The sequence below is a fragment of the Fundulus heteroclitus genome, chromosome 13, assembly GCF_011125445.2.
Source record: "Fundulus heteroclitus isolate FHET01 chromosome 13, MU-UCD_Fhet_4.1, whole genome shotgun sequence".
In the NCBI taxonomy this organism is placed as follows: domain Eukaryota; kingdom Metazoa; phylum Chordata; class Actinopteri; order Cyprinodontiformes; family Fundulidae; genus Fundulus; species Fundulus heteroclitus.
The window spans coordinates 39,502,828-39,523,283 of NC_046373.1; the positions used below are offsets into that span (position 1 = coordinate 39,502,828).

Consider the following 20,456-nt stretch of genomic DNA (forward strand, 5'->3'; position numbering starts at 1 on the left):
CACATGGGTGTGTGTGTGATAAGTCACGTACCCCAACAGCTGTTACCTTTCATTAAATAATCTTTATCCAACTGTTCTACTGTGAAAAACAGGAAACAGCCAAACATTAATCACAATCATCAGGAGGGTCTCCAGTTTTGAAATACAGGGCCAAGATTGTATCAGCTAAGTTCAACGAAAGTCCAGTTGTCCTTATATGACCTCTGCCGTGGAAAACATTCTGTTAAAACTTCTGGTCCCTTAGAGCAATGGTGGTTACACAGATCAGCTAACGGTGAGCTAACAAAGAGCGACATGGAGCAAGTGCCGGACCGAGCCAAGTCTGCTATTTGGCAACATTTCAGACTTGATGCGCCGACTGCAACACGCAGCAACATGCAGCATCTGCAATGTGTAAGTTGTGAGGAGGGTGATAAGTTTGGTTAATTCAAAACCATAAGCAGCTCCAAAAGCACAATGCTAAAGAACATGCAGAACTTTTTTAACAATGTTTATTTCAAGCCTAATAACTTCACACACTTTATTCATTCAACAGTAGTATTGGATCAGTATCGGGTGATACACTTAGCCCAGATATCGGTATCGGACTGGATCGGAATAAAATGGATCGGTACATCTCTAGAGAAAATATTCCCAACATTTCCACTTTATGTAAAAAGTGAAAAAAAACAATAAAATCTTCAGTGATTCTGAGTAACACGATCTGCTTTTAGCACTCTATTTCCTCTACTTCTGCAGCATCTTAACCCTTTTGCGAATGGAGCGCTGCGCCATGCATTCGTCCTGACCGAGATGCTATGAGGGGCGTGTCCTTTGTGGTTTATCTACAAAGCTTCACGTTGACATCAACCACCAACAAGGCAGCAGCGCAGGGATGACCTGTGACTGGCCTGCAGAGTCCTGACCTCAACCCCGTAGAACACCTCAGGATGGATTAGAGCGGAGACTGAGAGCCAGGCCTTGTTGTCCAACATCAGTGTCTGACCTCACAAATGGTCCATAAACACTCTCCAGAACCTTTTGGACCGCCTTTCCAGAAGAGTTGAAGCTGCAGAGGGTGGACCAACATTATATTGAACCAAGAATCGTCCCTGGGTGCTGCAGTGCTCCCTGAGGGTTGGGTTAACTGCAGAGGACTAATCACTCTGGAATGTATGTTGCAATGAGAAATAAAGATGATTATTATTCAGGACATCCGTGTCGACCCACTGTACTCAATGACCAGCAGGTCCGACACCTGCTGCCTTCATTCACAAAATTAATGACCTCACCACAAAATGCACAATATGAGCCAATCTGAAGGCACCAAAACAGCCAAAAATCAGACTAAAGGTGTTCGAGCGTCTCTGAGGGTTAAAAAGCTCTTCATGGAACTGACTGGTGCTTCTCTCACTAAATAACTTAGTTTGTTATAAAGTTTATCCATCATAGGTGACAATAAAATAGGCTTTTTTTTAATTCATGTTACATACTTAGTTAAAGGTTTAACTAAAGACCTGCTGGTCATTGAGTACAGTGGGTCGACACGGATGTCCTGAATAATAATCATCTTTATTTCTCGCAAAAAAAACCAAAAAAAAAAAACAACCCATACAAATATTTTAGTTAAATCTTTAGTTAAAGATTAAACTAAAATATTTATGTTTGTTCTTTCTTTGTTTTCTTTCTTTGTGTTTCATTTTTTTTGTATTTTTTTTTTTTGTTTTATTTCTTTTTCAGGCGTTGGAGTTTTTTCTCACAGATTCTCTTCTGAGTGGAGGTGCAGTCGTTGTCGTACCAGTTTTTCATCGGTACTCCTCCTCCCTCCATCCCCATCCTCACACAGTCTTCTCCTGCAGGGTTCTCCTCAGTCCAGTTGTCCGGCTCCTTTTGGCTCCAGAACTGCAAACTGCAGGGTGCAGAACCGAACCGGGTCAGTAAAACCTCAAACCCTCATGGTTCTAAAAGTCTTCTCACGAGAGGTCCGACCTTTCGCTGAGATCCGAGCCGTCGACCCAAATCCATCTCCCCTCCTCCAGCGAGTCCGTCAGGCCGATCCAGAACATGTCGTTGAAGGTCTTCATTTTCCTGTTCAGGACGCTCCTCAGGAAATACTGGAGAGAAAATCGTTAAAATCGGTCTTTGTTTCTTCTCCTGGTTGGATTAAATAGGTCAATAGATGCACAATATAAACACTGCTCAAAAGAATTAAAGGAGCGCATTTTCATCAGAGTATAACATGGATTGAGTTTAACTCCTGGACCATTGTTCTGGTCCGGTCGGCTGTTCTGGTGTTGATGAAACAGGTCCACTAAAGGAGCAACAGTGAGACGAGCCCAAAAGCAGGAATGCTTCTGCAGGTAGAGGCCCTGGTCAGTAGTCCAGCATCTGAACAGGGTCCGTGTTCCTGCTGGTACCATGAGGAGATACCTGGACCCTACAGAGACAGTCCAACTCCACCGGGATGGCTCATCAGTACGGGCCAGAAGGTTTGCTGGGTCTGAGTCAAGAACATGGAGAAGACTCCAGGAGAGCTGGACCGGGCCTTCAGAGCGCCCAAACCCATGAGCAGGACCGGTATCTGCAGGACTGTTCTCCCTGCTGCCCTCTGAGAAAAGGCTTCCAGCATCCGCTGCAGGTCCACCAGGTTCTGCAGCTTTTTCCCCGCTGCCATCAGACTGATGAACTCTAAACTGAACTCTGCATCACAGCACAGAACTGAATGTTTACTGCCTTTTTGCACTATTAATATCTTGCACTGCCAACATTGAACTTTTCAAATTGATGCCTTTTTGCACCATTATCTTTGCATTACAAAAAAGGTTGAACATTGTTCTGCACACTTTTGTTAAAAACTGCTTTTCTCCTGCATTGTTACATTCTTTTCACTGCTGCACTTTACATTGTAATGTTATTTTATTTCAATTGCAATCTCATTACATTGTCTTAAGCTGTAGGCAACAAAATCTCATTTTGTATGCACTCTGTGGACACAAAATGACAATAAAGTTTGTCTATGTCTATCTGCTCCTCTGCTAGAATCCTGCAGAGCTCAGTGATGCCCCGGTCAGGATCTGGGAGGAGGAGAAACTCCAGGACACCATTTCTCCTCCCATGAGGAGCCCCGACATTTTCAGCCACGCATGCAAACATGTTGGGGACATAAAAACTGCTGCTGCTGCAAACTGGACCAGCCTGGTACCTCAGTGGTTCAGTTTCACTTCCTCCGATGATATTTGTTTTCCTAAAACGCTGTGGTGTTCCTAACATGTCCCCAATTCTTTATACGTCTGGATATCCAGCAGGATTTTATCTTTTCAATAAGAAATGTTGCTTTAATTTTCCTGAGCAGTGAATATTCTATCAGGAAGGACAAGGTGCTTCAGACCTGCTCCTCTCTGGTGTCGACCGTAACCAGCTCTGCTCCTGCCTCCCTGCAGCTCTTCCTGCTCTCCTCCCAGGAAAGCCGGTTGGTGGAAAAGTAATAACACGTCCCGTCAAAACGGACCCAGCCGTCCTCACAGAATGCCTCGTCTTCAGCCCCTGCAACAGGTTTTAACACGGAGATCCTGAACCCAACCAGACAAAGAGCGACTCTAGGACTTCCGGTTGGAACACCACCATGACGGCCGCACTGTGAGGGAGCTCCCGACAGAACCAAACGATTTAACAACAAACCCCCTCTAAACCAAAGAAATCCACATCCACGCCTCTATATAACAACGAGGGGAAGAGAAATACGCCGAATACCAGGTTTGAAAGTGCGTCGAAATAGCCGTACTAACTTTGGAAAAGTGCTAACGCGAACTAATGCTAACAAGCTAACCAGTGCGGACAGCAGTGCTAACAGGCTAACAACAACAAGCGAGCGCAGAAACGCATGCAATGGCAGATTCAACGGCACTTGACACTCTCTTACAAGAGCTGAGAGCATTCCGACAGGAAACTAATGAGAAACTTGGAAGTCTGAAAGAAGATATTGCTAAAGCTAATAACCGAATGGAGGAAGCTGAGGAGAGAATTGAAAAAGCAGAAGAGAGATTACAGAACGTAGAGGATGCATTGACCGGACTTTTGCAGCTCCACACGGGGTTAGTGGACAAGTTGACAAATCTGGAAAGCAGAACTAGAAGAGAGAATGTCAGAATTTATAACGTGCCAGAGACCACGGAACAAGATTACCCCAGCGTGAGTGCATTCGTCGAGGCAATGTTACGTGAGGGGTTAAAGCTGAGCGCTGATGTGGAGATAAACATCGAGCGTGCCCACCGCTCTCTTGGCCCTGTCCCCCCGAGTGGAGCCCCACCACGCTCCATCATTGTCAAGTTTCTGAGCTTCAAGACTAAAGAGCTCATACTCCTCAAAGCGTGGCAACAGAAAGGCTTTACCTGGAAAGGCAAACAAATAACACTTGACAACGACTATCCACCTCTCATCATCAAAAAAAGAAAAGAATATGCTGAGATACGCAAGATACTGAAAGACAACCAAATCAAGTTCCAAACACTTTTCCCTGCCAGACTGAAAGTTAAATATGCAGAAGGGATCAGAATCTATGACACGGCGAAAGAGGCAAGTGAAGACATGACCAAACGAGGTTTTCAAGTTAAAATAATCAAGTCATCGGAAACCATCCTGGAACAACTGAAGCAGCTGACCTGGAGCAGGGTGACAGGAGGGTCCAGACCCAACCCACATCATCCAGCACCAGACCCCGGATACAGAGAGAAACTGAGAGCCTTCAGGAGGACGGCAGCTACACCCACTGAAGATTGAGGTCTCCTGCACCACTTTTCTTTGAGAAACTGTTATTTTCATCGACAAAATGTAAGTTCAAGTTATAATAATATACTGGTGTGAAATACAAGATGGTGGTTCTTCGGGATCCAACTCCCTTATGGCACAGGCCACAGCCAATGAAGGCCCCTCGAACGGACACATGAGGACACCGCCTTTAGAGGCCCAAAAGGGTCCACCTCAAGGACCCCTACCTTGGAAGTTTACCATGTTTTTTGTTTATTTTCAGTGTGAATGTTCCACTTATGTTCTAAGTTTGATGTTTATGTGGGGAACAAAATGTCACAACCAATGTGAAACTAAGACCAAATGCATAACAAACATATACAGATAACTACACTTAATATTAATGGCTTGCATAATCCAGTTAAAAGATGGAAGATATTGTCAAAACTCAAAAGAGATAAAACAGAAATTGCTTTTTTACAAGAAACGCATCTCCCAGACGATGAACATGTAAAACTGAAAAAAATGGGATATAAACATGTCTTCTATTCATCTCATAGTTCAGGACGGAGGAGAGGAGTGGCGACCCTGATATCTGGAGCACTGAACTACGAACACATCTCTGAATTAAAAGATAAAGAAGGTAGATACGACATGATAACAGGAAAAATCGAAGGTACTCTTACAACCTTATTAAATGTATATATTCCTCCAAACAGTGACTTATCCTTCTATAAACACATATTTGAACTAATTTCAACAAAAAGTCTAGGGATATTGATATGTGCCGGGGACATTAACGTCCCATTAAAAATCTCGCTGGACTCTTCCACTGGTAGGGGCGATTCTAGGAAAATAGGAAAAAAGATCCTACAACTAATGGAAGAGACTGGTTTAGCAGACGTGTGGAGGGAAAATAATCCAACCAAGAGAGAATATACTCATTACTCACACCCTCATAACGTCTACTCAAGGTTAGACTATATATTTATGTTCAAAAATGACTTATTAAATGTGAAGGATTGTGAAATTGGACCATGTACAATCTCAGATCACAATCCAGTCGCCATGAATGTTTATCTGCCAAGGAAGAAATGTACACTTTGGAGATTAAATAATAACATTTTAAATAATCAAAATGCTAAACAAAAGCTTACTGAAGAGATTAAAGACTACCTTAATCATAACGATAAAGGTGAGGTGTCCCCAGGAACCCTTTGGGACACATTAAAAGCAGTAATGAGAGGAAGAATAATAAGCATCTCCTCTTACCTAAAGAAAATCAACCAACTCAAATTAACAAGCTTAGAGGAGAAGATATTAAAACTCCAACAGGAACATTCTAAAAATATGAAAAAAGAGATCAAAATTGAAATTGATGAACTGAAAAAAGAAATAAATGAGATTGAAACCTTAACAATACAAAAGAAATTAATCTTTATGAAACAACAATACTATGAAACGGGTGGAAAATCCTTAAAACTCCTCTCTTACAAACTAAGGAAACAACAAGCAGAGAGAACAATTTACAAAATTAGGAACCCCCAAAATGATAAAATAGAGACCGAACACAAACAAATACAACGTTGCTTCCAAAAATACTATACAAATCTTTACTCACAATCAGTCATAAATAATGAGGGTGACATAGATAACTTCCTGGAAAAGTTAAACTTACCAATAGTGACAGAAGAACAAAATAAGAAGCTTCTTGCTGCAGTTACCACAGAAGAAATTCATTTGGCAATCACAAAACTAAAAAGGGGCAAAATGGCGGGAGCGGATGGATATGGCCCAGAGTGGTACAAAACAATGGAGAGTCATCTCACTCCAGTTTTACTCAAAACCTTCAACTGGGTGCTTGAAAAGAAAACTACTCCAACATCATGGAATGAAGCAATAATTTCTCTCATACCAAAAGAGGGAAAAGATAGATTGGAGTGCGGCAGCTTTCGGCCTATCAGTATTCTAAATATTGATTACAAACTATTCACATCCATAATTTCACGGCGACTGGAAGCGATCTTACCAATAATAATACACAAAGACCAAACAGGGTTCATTAAACAAAGACAAACACAGGACAGTATAAGAAGAGTGTTAAATATAATGCAACAGGTTAATCAACAAAAACAAGAAACCCTAGTAATTAGCTTAGATGCAGAAAAAGCTTTTGACTCCGTGAGGTGGATCTTCTTATACAAAGTACTAAATAAATTTGGCTTTCATCGATCAATAATTGAGACAATTTCAGGACTATATTCTAAACCTACAGCTAGGATAAAAATCAACGGAGACCTCACGGAGTCAATCGCCCTCGAAAGAGGATCAAGACAAGGCTGCAATATGTCTGCTCTCCTTTTTGCCTTGTATATAGAACCGCTCGCTCAATGGATAAGGGAAAACCAGAATATAAAAGGTGTAACAATCCTGGGACAGGAGCAAAAGCTTGCCCTGTTTGCAGACGATCTACTGCTGACCATTACACATCCAACCCAAACATTACCTTTAACTATCAAAATGATTGAAGAATATGGTACATTCTCAGGATACAAAATTAATGTTAGTAAGACTCAAGTTTTAACTTTAAATTACAATCCTCCACAGAATATTAAAAATAGCTACAAATGGAAATGGGAAGCCGAATCAATCAAATATCTGGGTATGGTTTTACACAAAGATTTTAATAAAATGATTGATGTTAATTATGGACCTCTGAATGTTAAATTGCAATCTGACCTACAAAGATGGGGTTCATTACCATTTCTTGATTTGCACTCAAGAATTGACTCAGTTAGAATGACTCTCCTCCCACAAATGCTTTATCTATTCCAATGCCTTCCATTCTATATTCCACAAAAACAATTTGATGAATGGGATAAAATTATATCCAGATATATTTGGAAGGGTAAAAAACCTAGAATCAAGTATAAAACATTACAGTTACCGAAAAATAAGGGGGGTAGGAACTTGCCATGTTTACGGAAGTATTTTTATGCTGCACAGTTAAGACCTCTTGTATGTATGTGCTCTCCAGTTTACACAGCAGGCTGGAAAGATCTAGAGAAAAAAGTAATTAATGGAATACCTTTGAAAGCCTTAATGGTGGATACTAAACTACAGAGTAACATTGATATTCAGGAAAACCACCTATTAAACGTTATGATTAAAATATGGAATGAAACTATAAAACTTTGTCACTTAGAACAGGCCTCCAAAATTTTAAGATGGTGTGCTTATGACACCGACTTTGCCCCTAATAAATCTGACAAAAGATTCAAACTATGGGTTTCCAAAGGAATAACTGACTACAACTCCCTTGTCCACAAGGGGGCATTCCAATCTTTTGATAATTTAAAAAGAAAACATGGATTAGATACTGATGACTTCTTTAGATATCTTCAAGTAAGAAGCTATTTCAATAAAAATATCGACATGCACTCAATTAATCAAGGCTTTTTTCATACTTTCTTATCAATAATAAAATCAATGTCCCCATCAAAAATAGTTTCTAAACTATACAAAAGCATCCTTGGGTGTGAAGTGGAGAGCACATATTATGTGAAAGAAAAGTGGGAAAGGGAAGGTGGTTTCGTAATCACAGAGGAGGGTTGGGAACATATATGTGAAATACAATGGGCTACAACTGGATCAAATGTCTGGCGTGAATTCTGTTGGAAGAATATCATGAGGTTTTTCATTACACCAGCACAGAAAAAATACCAAGGGACGAGTGATGCTTGTTGGAGATGTAACAGTGAAGGTGCCAACCATTTCCATATTTTTTGGGAATGTGCGATCATACAAGAATATTGGTCAGAGATTCACTACCATTTACAGAATGTATTCTCTATTGTTTTTCCCTTGTCATTTGAATGCTTGTACTTAGGTAGAATAGAGGTGGACAACTTCAGTAATTATAGCAGAAAACTTTTGTACATTTTGTTGGCAGCTAGTAAGAAAGCAGTCACAAGGAAATGGCTGAAGCCTGACTGCCCAACGGTCGATGACTGGATCAATATTGTCAAAGAGATCTACACAATGGAAAAAATCTCTTTCCTCATCAAAGTGAAACTGGATGCTTTTTACGCTTTTTGGTCTAAATGGACAGAATATGTGAAGCCTACTCATACAGACTTTATGTAAAAATCCCAGTGAAATGTCATGTGACTGCAATGTTTCTGCTCCCCACAATGTTCACTGATGTTCTTAACTATTTAAAAATGAAAATATGTGAAAGAGCAAGCATACAGTAAATGTATACAATGTAATTTGTAATGTACAATATGCTTTTTCAATAAAAAGTAAATTTGAAAAAAAAAAGAGCGACTCTAATTAAGTATGTTTTTTTTTATGTATTTAGCACATTTACAACAACCACAGCGGACCAAAGGCCATTTACAGGCATATAAAGGATAAAAAACAATCAGTAAAACTAAGTTTCATAACAAAATAATTCAAACTATAGTATTTGCAATTAAATACCAAAAAAATAACACAAATAAAAGCCAAGATGTACTTAATTTCAGTCGCAGCTATTTCCCAATAACTCAAATCGGTTAAGTACTAATTCTCCGTACATGTACTGGTATTGAAAGCCGGTAAAAATGTGCGCTGCAGTCTAAATCTAAGTAGTTCTGGCCCGTCCCTCCAGGTTTGAAAGGAGAAAAACGTGACTAAGACATTGTTGATGGAGAGGAACGATTGTTTCTAGGGAACGTTACTACCATCCTGGGTAAAAAAATTTGAATAATTTAGGTTGATTTTACAGTAAATATCTTACTTATAGCTCCTTTAAACTGAACTACTGACTGGGAGAACTTAAACAGTGCAGTGTAGCACTTCCAGAAATTAAAGCCTAATTTACATAAAATATTGAAACACGATTCATGAGCATTAAGCGTTAGAAGGAGATAAAGAAGAAATCGTTTCATAAAGACGTGACTCTTCAGATGTTGCAGTTGAACATTAAACCTCTTAGAAGTTCTTTGCAGGTTCAAACTCTCGAATTATCAGGGATCTTTTAATGCAACATGCAGCTTCTGCACCATGGGCCATGTTTTTAAAGAAGACACTGCGCTTTTCAGCCTCTAAGTCACTTTAACATGCATATCCTTTGTAAAAAAAATAAAAAAAATACAAACTTTCTGCATGCTAACCTTAGTATAACGAAGAATAATTTCTCTCGTTAATAAATCTGGATTCACGGCTGTGGAGAATAAAATCTTCTCCATTTTACATTGAGTGTAAAATGTTCTACCTGGAAGTTTTCTCCTCAGGGCGTTGTTCTCCTCTGTGAGACTCTGCAGGTTCGCCTTTATTTGCACAATGTGAGTTGCTGATGAAAAATAAAAGAAAACGAGTTCAGCAAAAAAATGTATCTTAATAGAAATGTTTTTATGTGTTAGAAACTGAAATGTTAATTAGATGTTTTAGGATTTCAGCCATGCCGATATCAATATTAATATAAAGAAGCGTGAATTAGTGAAGTGAAATAAAAATGACTTTTTCCAGAATCATGTACAAAATCATTTTAGGTGTTTCTAGAAATGTAAAACATTTCTTCTGATTTGCAGCTTTAAATTAAATGTTAAAATGCTAAATCTAACTAGAAAAAGCTGTTCCTGCGTAACAGCAAGTGAGAATGCTAATCTGCAGAATGATTGAGCAGAAGATGCAGAAAACATTGAAATCAGACTTGAAGAATTTGAAAAAATAAGAAGTTGAAGAAATTTGAATAATTTGAAAAATTTGAAGAATTGGAAGAAATAGAAGAATTTGAATGAATTTGAAAACTTTGAAGAATTTGAAAAATTTTAAGAAATTTGAAGAATTTGAAATATTTGAAGAATTTAAAACATTTTAAGAAATTTGGAGAATTTGAAAAAAATTGAAGAATTTGAAGAAATTTGAAAATTTTCAAAGAATTTGAAGAATTTGAAAAAATTTGAATGAATTTGAAAAAATTTGAATGAATTTGAAAAAATTTGAATGAATTTGAAAAAATTTGAATGAATTTGAAAACATTTGAATGAATTTGAAAAAATTTGAAGAATTTGAAGATTAAGAACAATTAGAAGAATTGGAATTATAGGAAGAATGTGAAGAATTTGAAGGAATGTAAAGGAATTTGAAGCAATTTGCATTGATTTCAATGGGAACAGCAAAAAAAAAAAAAAAAAAAAAAAAAAAAAAACGCACAAAAAGTGAAATATTTTAAAAAGTGTAAAAGTTAGCATAACCATGAGTCATAGCAGGCATGCCGAGAATGAGCTGAACGTTTTGACACCAAAATTGTTGAAATCGGTTAAAGTATGCGGGAGTAGTTAGACGCTGACGGAATCATTCTAAGCAAAGGCAGCCTGTCCTGACCTGCAGTAACCTCTGGCCTGCTGAGTGCTGTTGTCATGGAAACTCACTCACGCCTGCAGGTGTCCGTCTACTGCAGGCAGAGACTTATGGTCAGAAGAGCTCTAATTGGAATAAAATGGCATCACTTTGAAAGTGTGAAAGTCTCATGCCTGTACATAAAACGGTTTAGGAGTAGCGACGATGCAAAAACACGTGTCGCTTGGGAATGTCAGGTGTGATTTTTCATCGCACCTCCATAGAAAATCAATGGAGAGCCTTCCGGCTTTGTGGTGCTCTGGGGTGATTTGCGAAAAATCTATAAATGCTACATCAATGAGGATTACATTTCCAGAATCCAGACAAAAATTCCTACGTTTTGATGTATAATTTATGTGAATAGACTGAAAATTGAGCGAGTGAGAAGAAGTTGTTCAGTGAAGGAAAATCTATAGGAACGGTAGAGTGGCCACTCTAAATGAACTCCCTAGCAACCATAGCAACGCATTCATTTTTTTGAATTTTATGAAAATGCAAAATTATTTTAAGGAGGTACTGTATGAAAATGGTAAAAGATATTAAAAAGCTGAAGTAGCTGAAGATAGCTGAAGGTTATTTGAACATTTTAAAAGTTGAATGGCATTTCTAGCTGAAAGTAGGCTGAAGCAGTAAGCTGTCAAAAAGCTGATAAATTTGAAGAATTTGAAGGATTCTCCATTCAATTTCAATGAGAGCAAAAAAAAAAAAAAAACAAATCACAAAAAGTTAAATATTTTAAATATTATAAAAGTTATTACCAAAAGACATAGCAGTAATGTCGTGAACGAGCTGAACGTTTTGATACGAAAATTGTTTAAAATCGGTTGAAGTATGCAGGAGTAGTTAGATGCTGAAAAACGTACGGAATAATAATCAAGACCTGAAGGAACTTAATAAGTGAGAATGTGGAATAGCATTCTCACTTTATTAATTTAAAGTCCGGCTGATGTGTTGGTGAAGATTCTCAGTCATCCAGGTCATGATCGATCCAAAAAAAAAAAAAAAAAAAAAAGGAAAAAATATAAAACAACTGGTCTCCTACTATGAAGCTTCAGAATAGAAGTCCAGTTGTTTTACTTTTTAACTTTTTATGGAGGTCTGGCTGAGTATAAATAATGCTTTTAGTGATTAACCTTAAAGGCTTAACTTTTCACCGTCACTGTAAGTTGTGACCGTATCTAATCACCCTAACAGTCCCAGTGTTGAATAAGTCAAACTATATTAGATAATTTCATCACAGGATGATAACCAACGTCTGTGTGAAAGTTTTTTTAAAGAATGAATTAACAGGATGAACTCACAGAGTCTGCAGATGACGACCAGAGCAGCAGCCAGCAGAGAGCCCAGAACCAGCAGAACCACTTTCACTGGAGGCACCTTGGAGGTTCTGGATGGGTTCTCATGGTGAGAACCAGCAGCTTCACCTGAGGAGCATTTAGAGGAGAACCAGATCAAAACCTGCAGACAGAATCCCATTCAGAGGAAAACCACTGGGAAAACTTTAATAGTGGTTTAACTATTAAAGTGTTGGGGTGGCACACTGAAACTGAAAGTTATAATTTCAGGATTTTATTCCAATGTTGTAGTAAAGCCGCCTGTCGAAAACGTACTTAAAGACTTTAGTAAATACCTACTAATATCTTTTGGTTTATTGTTTGAGTTTTAATGTTACTAATGATCAGTAATTTCCGTCTGGGATTATTAAAGTATATCTGATCTGATATCTGATCTGATCTAATGTGCATAGACCAATAACAGCACAGTTAACATTTTTAGTTGAACAACAATTCCTTTTTCATTGTGTAATTATATTAGGAATAAGGTGTAAATTTATCCATTTATTGAAAAACAAAACAATTAGTAGGGCAATGTAGATACTGGCAGACAAAAATAAAAGTGCTATAGAAGGTCAGGAAGAGCGGCTGCCTGTGCATGATGGTAGGAAATGCTTAAACTGATGCTAATACAATTTACACTGGCCAGTGTAATGGCGCCGCCAGGGGGCGCCATTGTCCAGATTCATTGGGACAAACTGGATGCATAAAAATTATTCTGGAAAAATAATTAATAAAATAATCTGAGCAGTGCTAAATTCTAAAGGTAGATTTTCCTGCAGATTAGAGATGAAGAGTTTACAGGATTAATCAACCTGAACTCTGGTTTGTAACAAACCTTAAAATCATTGTCTCTTCCTCAATGAACATGTTTAAATCAAAAACTATCTGCTAAATCAATCTTGCACAATATAGATCAATGAAGGCCGAGGGAGGGTTTTTTGATGAATAAAAGAACATTTAATCTAAATTAGACATGTTTTACATGGATAATTAATGAAAATATAAACTGAACAGTCATCTGTGCAGCTTTGACCTTCAAACAGAGATTATCTCCACAGATCTTGTGTGCAGCATTAAGTAGATTCAGCAGTAGGTGGGGGATGTTATGTGTGGACCTCAGGACTCTGTCTGCGCTGTGAAGGTTGGCGGGGAACAGTAAACATGTGATGAACCTTAAACTGGAGTCCAGCACGATGATACCAGGCCTGTCTGGATGCTGGGAATAAAACTATTCAAAATGTATGAAAATGTGGGTTTTGTTCCCTATTAGAACAACAGGGTCTAAAAATCAGCCCCCAGAGCCCTGAGCTGGTGACACAGGATGTTTATCAGACGTCATTGGTCCCAGAAAACCACTAAAACCACTTCCTGACTCGCTTCTACCTTCATGTTTCCCCCATTTTTTAAACGCTCAAATTATTATTTTTTCTTAGTAGCCTTTATCTACGTCGCAAACGATAATTTATCGATCTACAGCTAAAGCTGCTTCCTCCAGTTCAGACGGTAAATGTCTGTAGGAAGCGGTTTGTGTCCAGTCCGCCCGCTCTCTGATGATGACCACTCAGCTCTGCAGCTTCTTCATCACCTCTCTGCTGATTTTCCACCATGTTCATCTTCTTACCTTCTTCACAGCTCGCTGGACGTCTCATGATGGGGACACGGCACACTAGAGACAACTCTATGAAAAACACACACAGATCAGACCTGTGGTGGCAAGAAATAGTTTTATTGGAACTAAATCTTTACCAGGTTCTTGTCTGTACAGGACCGCAACGTCTCAAATGTCTAAAACAGAACAAAACGTCCAACAAATGAGGAACTTTTAGAGGTGATCAATAAAAACTGAAAAGGAAATTTAATTTACAGATTTGCATGTAAAGAAAAACGTATATGCTGACCTAATAATTGAATAAAAAAATATTTTTTTTTATTAACTTGATCCAAAACTGGACATATTTACACGGTTAGACGTCTTTATTCAGAGAAATGAGAATCAGTGCATCAAAACGTCAAACTTACAAATATTAAACCAACAGGCTTTGACACAATTAACTGTTTGTGATGAAAAGCTGGTGTATTTTCATATTTAAAGATTAAATTCCATGTTTTCTGTTTGAATTTGACAGATGTAAAAAAAAAGCAGTAGATACAACTCCTCCTCTTTGAGTATTTGTTGGACTAAACTCATCTAAACTCACCATCAGCGGTTCCTCTCTCCTCTGTGGACCTTTCAGATGGAAGATTCGTCCGTCACCTTCATGTTTCACAGCTTTGTGTCGAAGAAACTTCCTGTTGAGCTTAAAGGACGAAGAGGAGGAGGAGGAGGATGCTTCATCTACTGTCTGCTTCCTCATAATTAAGTTTATTTTGAGAAAAACTGATTAATTATGTGACACTAGTCTTATGAATGCCATCTTGTTCTATTTATATTTGATTCAAAATATTGTTCAGAAAGTCACATTTATTCATTAAAGAAATGGAAAGGGTCTGCCCTCTTGTGGTCGTTTAGTGCTGTTCTCTCTCCATCTCAAGAAGTTTGTGCTTTAATTGTGTCCTGTGATGCTGTAAATAGTAATGTTTTCAGTCCTGATTTAAAGGAGCCAGCAGTTTCTGTCTTTCTCTGGTTTTTAGGCCGCATGTTCCTCAGCTGGGGAGAACAAACATTAACGGCTGCCTCCACTGTTCTAGTTCTCGGCCCAGGAACACAGAGGGAAGAGGTCTCTGATCACCTACAGTGTAGACCCTTCAAAACTAATCTATGAAGACTCTACATAGTTTAAACCTGATAAATATGTCTGAGAGGAATATAGGCTCATGTACTGAACATTTGTCTCATGGATAAACCTCACAGACACAAGATCACTTTCAGGAACACCTACAGGTGCTTACAGACTCACTTCTAGCCATAAACCCCTGTTATTATCTTCAGCTGTCCCTTTCTACATGTCGTATTAATTAATCCTGTAATTGATGGTATCAAGGTGTTGTTTGTTTGTACCTGTAATACTTTATCAGCTGGTTCTGCTGTTCTTTATATCTCTCTCTGCAGGTGTAGAAGCCTTTTCTCCTTTTTTCCCTCTTCTCCCTTCTTGTTTTAGTGTCCATATAACATGAAATATTCCCTGCATAAATTACAATAAGGCTACTTCCATATGTGGCAACCTGAGGGTGGATTTTCTTTTATTTTTTGGTAACACAAATGTTAAAGTTTATAATATGGAAGATCAACAACGCCACCTGGAATAACTCCAGGAAAATAATGCAGACACAGGCAAGTTCTGCTGGAAAGGAGACACGATATAGAAATTTGCACAAAGTTTTATTAAACTTACATGGTTTTAATTTAACAGTAACCTAAACTTGAATGGTTAGGTTGGATGCATTGTAAAAATAAAATATACAAATGTTTAAATTGGGAACCGAGGCTTACCAATGGAAAGGAAGGTGGTGAGAAGAGGGGCAACATCTAGTGAAGAAATGGGACCACCCTGGACACTACAAAACACAGCAAACAAGGAAAGGGAGCTCCAAAACACACATCAGAAACACCGCCACCAGGGGTCACCACCGCCACCACAGAAGCCTCAGTCCCTAAATGAAACAAGATTAAACCACATAAGAAACAGTGATACAATGGCACTACAATATTGCACTGCATCCCATTAATTGTGCCACAGATGCCCCTGACAGCAGGAGAAAGTTCAGATAAATCTTTTTAAAACATTTCTTTCTAGGCAAAACAGCAACGAGTGTCAATCCACGTTGAAAGCTGGTCAGAGGCTCATCAGATGGCTAAAACAAAATAGATTATTAATACATGTTCTGATTAGCACCATAATCTGCAGTAGCTGCGTACCTGTGACTGGTGAATTACCACGCTGCCAGGTAAACAAATCCCCAATTCCACCTTCGCAGTGCAGCTGCAACAAAATGCTAAATGAAGGCTTTGTTCAACTGGTGTGGACAATACTGAGCCACATTAGCCCTTACCTTCCTGCCAGCAAACAACAGGACAGGTCAATCCAGAAGTCGGAGGAGCAACTAAGGAATCCAGCACAATTTGACCCACAATTAGAAGCAGCTGGGTTCAGTGTCACAACGCATGCAGCCTTGTGGTAGGTGGAGACCTGCTTATATGCAGCAGCCAAATTTGGCCTTAAAGTAGCAGCGTACTATTTATGCTGCTACACATATATAAATCTAGCGGAGCACTACGGCGAAAGCAGTAAGGCTTCGCTTGTGAAAGTAAAATCTGTTGGGCTGGTTTTGACATTAGGACAACAATTCTTATCGCTACACGGTCCGACAGGACACTATAGAAAGACAATAGGAATATGGCTCATGTCCATGTCTTATAGACTGCTAACAAGGCTTTAAAATCCCTCAGAAACCTGGGTTTCTAGCATGTTTTATGTTTTTTTTTTTACTGTCATTGTGTCTAGCTGAGCTGTCTTTAGTGTATAACTGTGGAGGGAATTCTGACCCACAACTTTATTAAAGAGGCAGACGAACCAACCCAATGGTTTGTATGGACTGTGGTCATGTGGTGACCCAGAAATATAAAGTATTCATCAGTAAACTGACACACTGTGCAATCTCAGCTGGTGTCGACATTTTTGTTCAACGTGAACAAAAATGTCCCAAGACGAGAGCCCTGAGGAACCCCATCTGTGAACTTTGTCAACTCAGATTTAAACCTTACAATCCCAGATTGAAGTACAGGACTGTAAATATTCAAAATTTGAATATTGTGATATGTTCTTTATTTTCTGTAATGCAATTAAAAAACATGAAATGTCATACATTCTGGATTCATTACAAATCAACTGAAATATCGCAAGCCTTTTATTGTTTTAATATCGCTGATTATGGCGTACAGCTGAAGAAAACTAAAAAATCCTATCTCAAAATATTAGAATATTTCCTCAGACAAAGTAAAAAAAAATTATAACAGCAAAACAAAATCAAACATTTGAAAATGTCCATTAATGCACTCAGTACTTGGTTGCACAGATTACTGCATCAATGCGGCGTGGCATGGAGGCAATCAGCCTGTGGCATTGCTGAGGTGTTATGGATGCCCAGGATGCTTCAATAGCGGCCTTTAGCTCATTTGCATTGTTGGCTCTGGTGTCTTTCAGCTTCTTCTTCACAATAGCCCACAAATTCTCTATGGGGTTCAGGTCAGGGGAATTGGCAGGCCAATCAAGGACAGTAATGCCATGGTCAGTACACCAGTTACTGGGAGAATCTGATGTCGTCTCTTAACCACTACCATACTTGGGATTTAGTTTACTGAACCAAGCTGAGTGTTTTTCAAGGCTCAGGAAACCCTGCAGTGTTTCCAGTTAATTAGACGATTCAAGTGATTAGTTGAATAGCCTACTAGTATACTTTTTCACGACATTCTAATATTTTGAGATAGGATTTTTGGTTTTCTTAAGCTGTAAGCCATAATCAGCGATATTAAAACAATAAAAGGCTTGCGATATTTCAGTTGATTTGTAATGAATCCAGAATGTATGACATTTCATGTTTTTTAATTGCATTACAGAAAATAAAGAACTTTATCACAATATTCTAATTTTCTGAGACAGTCCTGTATATCTCAACCTGAGGTAAAGGTTTAACCCCGCCCCCAGACACCAAAGTGGGCGGTTCCAAGAGACACGTTTCTTTTAAGCGTTGCTCTTTGCTCCGGCGGTCAGTGACCTGTTGCTGACCGGGGCGACGTGTGGTGGTTTGAACTGTCAGAAAAGGATTTCTCACCACCCAAATGCAGGGCTTGGGTGACGAAAGCATGAACCATTTGAACCAGAAGGGGAATTCAACTGCAATAGCCACCATTCAACCCTAAGAGGGCAGCAGTGAGACGGTTTTAAGACACATTGCAGAAGTAGATGCGTTCACACAAAGTAGAGAAAAACTGCACAGCAACAGTAAAGTAACATCCTTATGATCTGCAAAAAAAGTTTATTTTGTGGTGAATTACACTTTAAAGTTAGTTCTGCTTCACAGATGGTCTCACATTTCTCAAACATTGTCTGACACACGATAATAGAACTGATGGCGGTTTAAAGTATGGTGAGCTGGCCAGGTCCAGTTGCAGCAAAGCATCCCCAAACCATGACACTTCCTCTTGCTCAGCAATGCTTCATGATGTTTATCTCAAAGGTCCTCTCTTCTGGAATGTTATATCCAAACTTCAGATTTTTATCTATGTTCGCTCTAACATTTCAGTCTGACCTTCATGTTTTTCTCAGCGATGGAAGGTTTCCTCTGTGCAGATCTCACGTAAAAATGAAACTCATGGAGTCTGGTTCTGATTGGACAGACATGAACTTTCCTGTCAACAGAAGCACGACCCTGCTGAGAACATATTAACCTTTTTTTTTTTACGCTTCTTTTAGTATCGTACAATCAGCTCTCAGGGTTAACTTGGTTTTGAATGTTAGGAGACTATTTTCCCTGCAGAGAAACAGACGATTTTATTTATATTTTGAGCTTTCCTTTAATCCCTTACCTTCTCTCAGAAGAGCTCAGACTGATCTCTGGGTATCATTGTGATCTTTAACATACTTCAGCTCCCATGTACGCCAAACTAAACCGAGGTTTAAACAGGACAAACCTCAGAAATGCTGAGTAAAGATGTTGTAATCACGGTCTCCTGACATTTAGGAGCACCCGTTTGTAATTTTGATCAGGAATAAAGAAGGGGGTGCCCTAACTCATTACTCAAAAGATCTACATTTTTACTATGATTTATAAACAGTTTTCAAAACTTTGTTTCTCTATATTCCTGTTAGTAATGGTATAATTAATATTCAAAAGCCATGAGCCCCCATGCATTAGAAAACACAGCCTGGCTGTCGTGGTGTGTGGCATGACTAAACAACCAACAACCTGAGTTAAGTTCATCTCTGAAAAAACAGAAACTGTTCTCTGGAAATAATGAAGACATTTCCTTTAAAAAAAGGAAGTTCTGTCAGAGTTAACTATCTTGTTTCCATGGCGATATCGCTTCTCTTTTTTACTTCAGCGATATTTTTAAATTTTTAGGAGTTTTGTCTGAAAGAACACGACTAAAGAACCACGTAAAGATAGAAAAATAAAGGTAGAAATCAAAAAAATCAAAAATTAATAAGATTTTCTGACTTTCGTGCTTTCAAAAGATTTACATTGATTTTATATTTAAATAAGATAAAAAAAATAAGGAAATTTAGGCATAACAGTGGTAAAAACATTGAGTTGTACACTTAATCAGTAATGCATGAACAAGCTAATTTAATCTAAAATCTAAAGCAACAGAGAATGACAGAAGTAAACATAAAACCAGAGTAGGTATAGCACAATTATTGATAAGGCATATTCAGGTCAAAATTAAATATTAAAGTCAAACAGAGGAACAACAGCAGCTGATTTACACGGATGATGAGGAGGAGCTTCATCTTTTATCTGCTTCATTCTTTTTTATTTAAATGTTGGTGAAACTGATACTTTCTGTAAGACTGAGATCCAAAAAAATTAACCTTTTCACATTCAGTTCATTTTATCATTCAACACAAAACTGAATTCAAAGTCAGAATAAAAATGTTTTATCCCAGCAGGATTTTGCTTCAATAGTTTTTCACATCAATTATCTGAAATTAAAGTAATGATTAGTTCCAGTTGGATGCAGAAGCGAGAAATTTCAGTGGGGTTTTTTTTTTCATTACATAAAAAAAAGAAGTTGGAGGTTTTTAACATCTAAAGTCCTGATTGTTCCTGTACACAGAACTTATTACTGTCTCTGTGTCTCCACTTCATCTCATCCTGGTCGTCAGCAGTGATTCATATGTGATAAAAGGTCAGAGCTAAATTCAGTCTGTCTTCAGATACGAGAATATCACAGATTATTAATATGCAGTGTTTGTTATCTGGTCCTGAAGCTCCTCTAAACAGGATCTCACTCTGAAAACTGGGAAAATCTAAACCGAGCAACAGCAAACGTGGAGATCATCAGAGACCTTA

General features: G+C 38.4%; 1 protein-coding gene across 9 annotated transcripts; it reads right to left on the reverse strand.

Moving 5' to 3' along the window:
• Positions 1–515: 515 nt before the first annotated feature.
• LOC105923523 (hepatic lectin) lies at positions 516–16,691 on the reverse strand. 9 transcript variants are annotated; one of them, XM_036145749.1, is made up of 12 exons: positions 16,437–16,691; positions 16,303–16,366; positions 15,877–16,238; positions 14,645–14,743; positions 14,193–14,231; positions 14,068–14,124; positions 12,411–12,533; positions 9,983–10,060; positions 3,368–3,522; positions 1,969–2,093; positions 1,778–1,888; positions 516–1,048 (listed from the first exon to the last, which is right to left on the reverse strand). In XM_036145749.1, the coding sequence occupies exons 6-12, from the start codon at positions 14,093–14,095 to the stop codon at positions 925–927; spliced, it is 744 nt and encodes a 247-aa protein (XP_036001642.1). In that variant the 5' UTR covers positions 14,096–14,124; positions 14,193–14,231; positions 14,645–14,743; positions 15,877–16,238; positions 16,303–16,366; positions 16,437–16,691; the 3' UTR covers positions 516–924. The 9 variants fall into 9 exon arrangements, with proteins under 9 accessions (XP_036001642.1, XP_036001647.1, XP_036001645.1 ...); XM_036145754.1 differs by lacking the exon at positions 15,877–16,238; XM_036145752.1 differs by lacking the exon at positions 14,193–14,231 and having other exon boundaries at positions 15,877–15,941.
• Between the last annotated feature and the right edge of the window lie 3,765 nt (positions 16,692–20,456).

Coding starts and splice junctions, on each gene's coding strand:
- LOC105923523 (XM_021314953.2), bottom strand. CDS start 12,585: ATGGGATTCTGTCTGCAGGTTTTGATCTGGTTCTCCTCTAAATGCTCC. Junction 2,094..3,367: donor TCGACACCAGAGAGGAGCAG/GTCTGAAGCACC, acceptor TTTTCTCTCCAG/TATTTCCTGAGGAGCGTCCT. Junction 1,889..1,968: donor GGCTCGGATCTCAGCGAAAG/GTCGGACCTCTC, acceptor TGCACCCTGCAG/TTTGCAGTTCTGGAGCCAAA.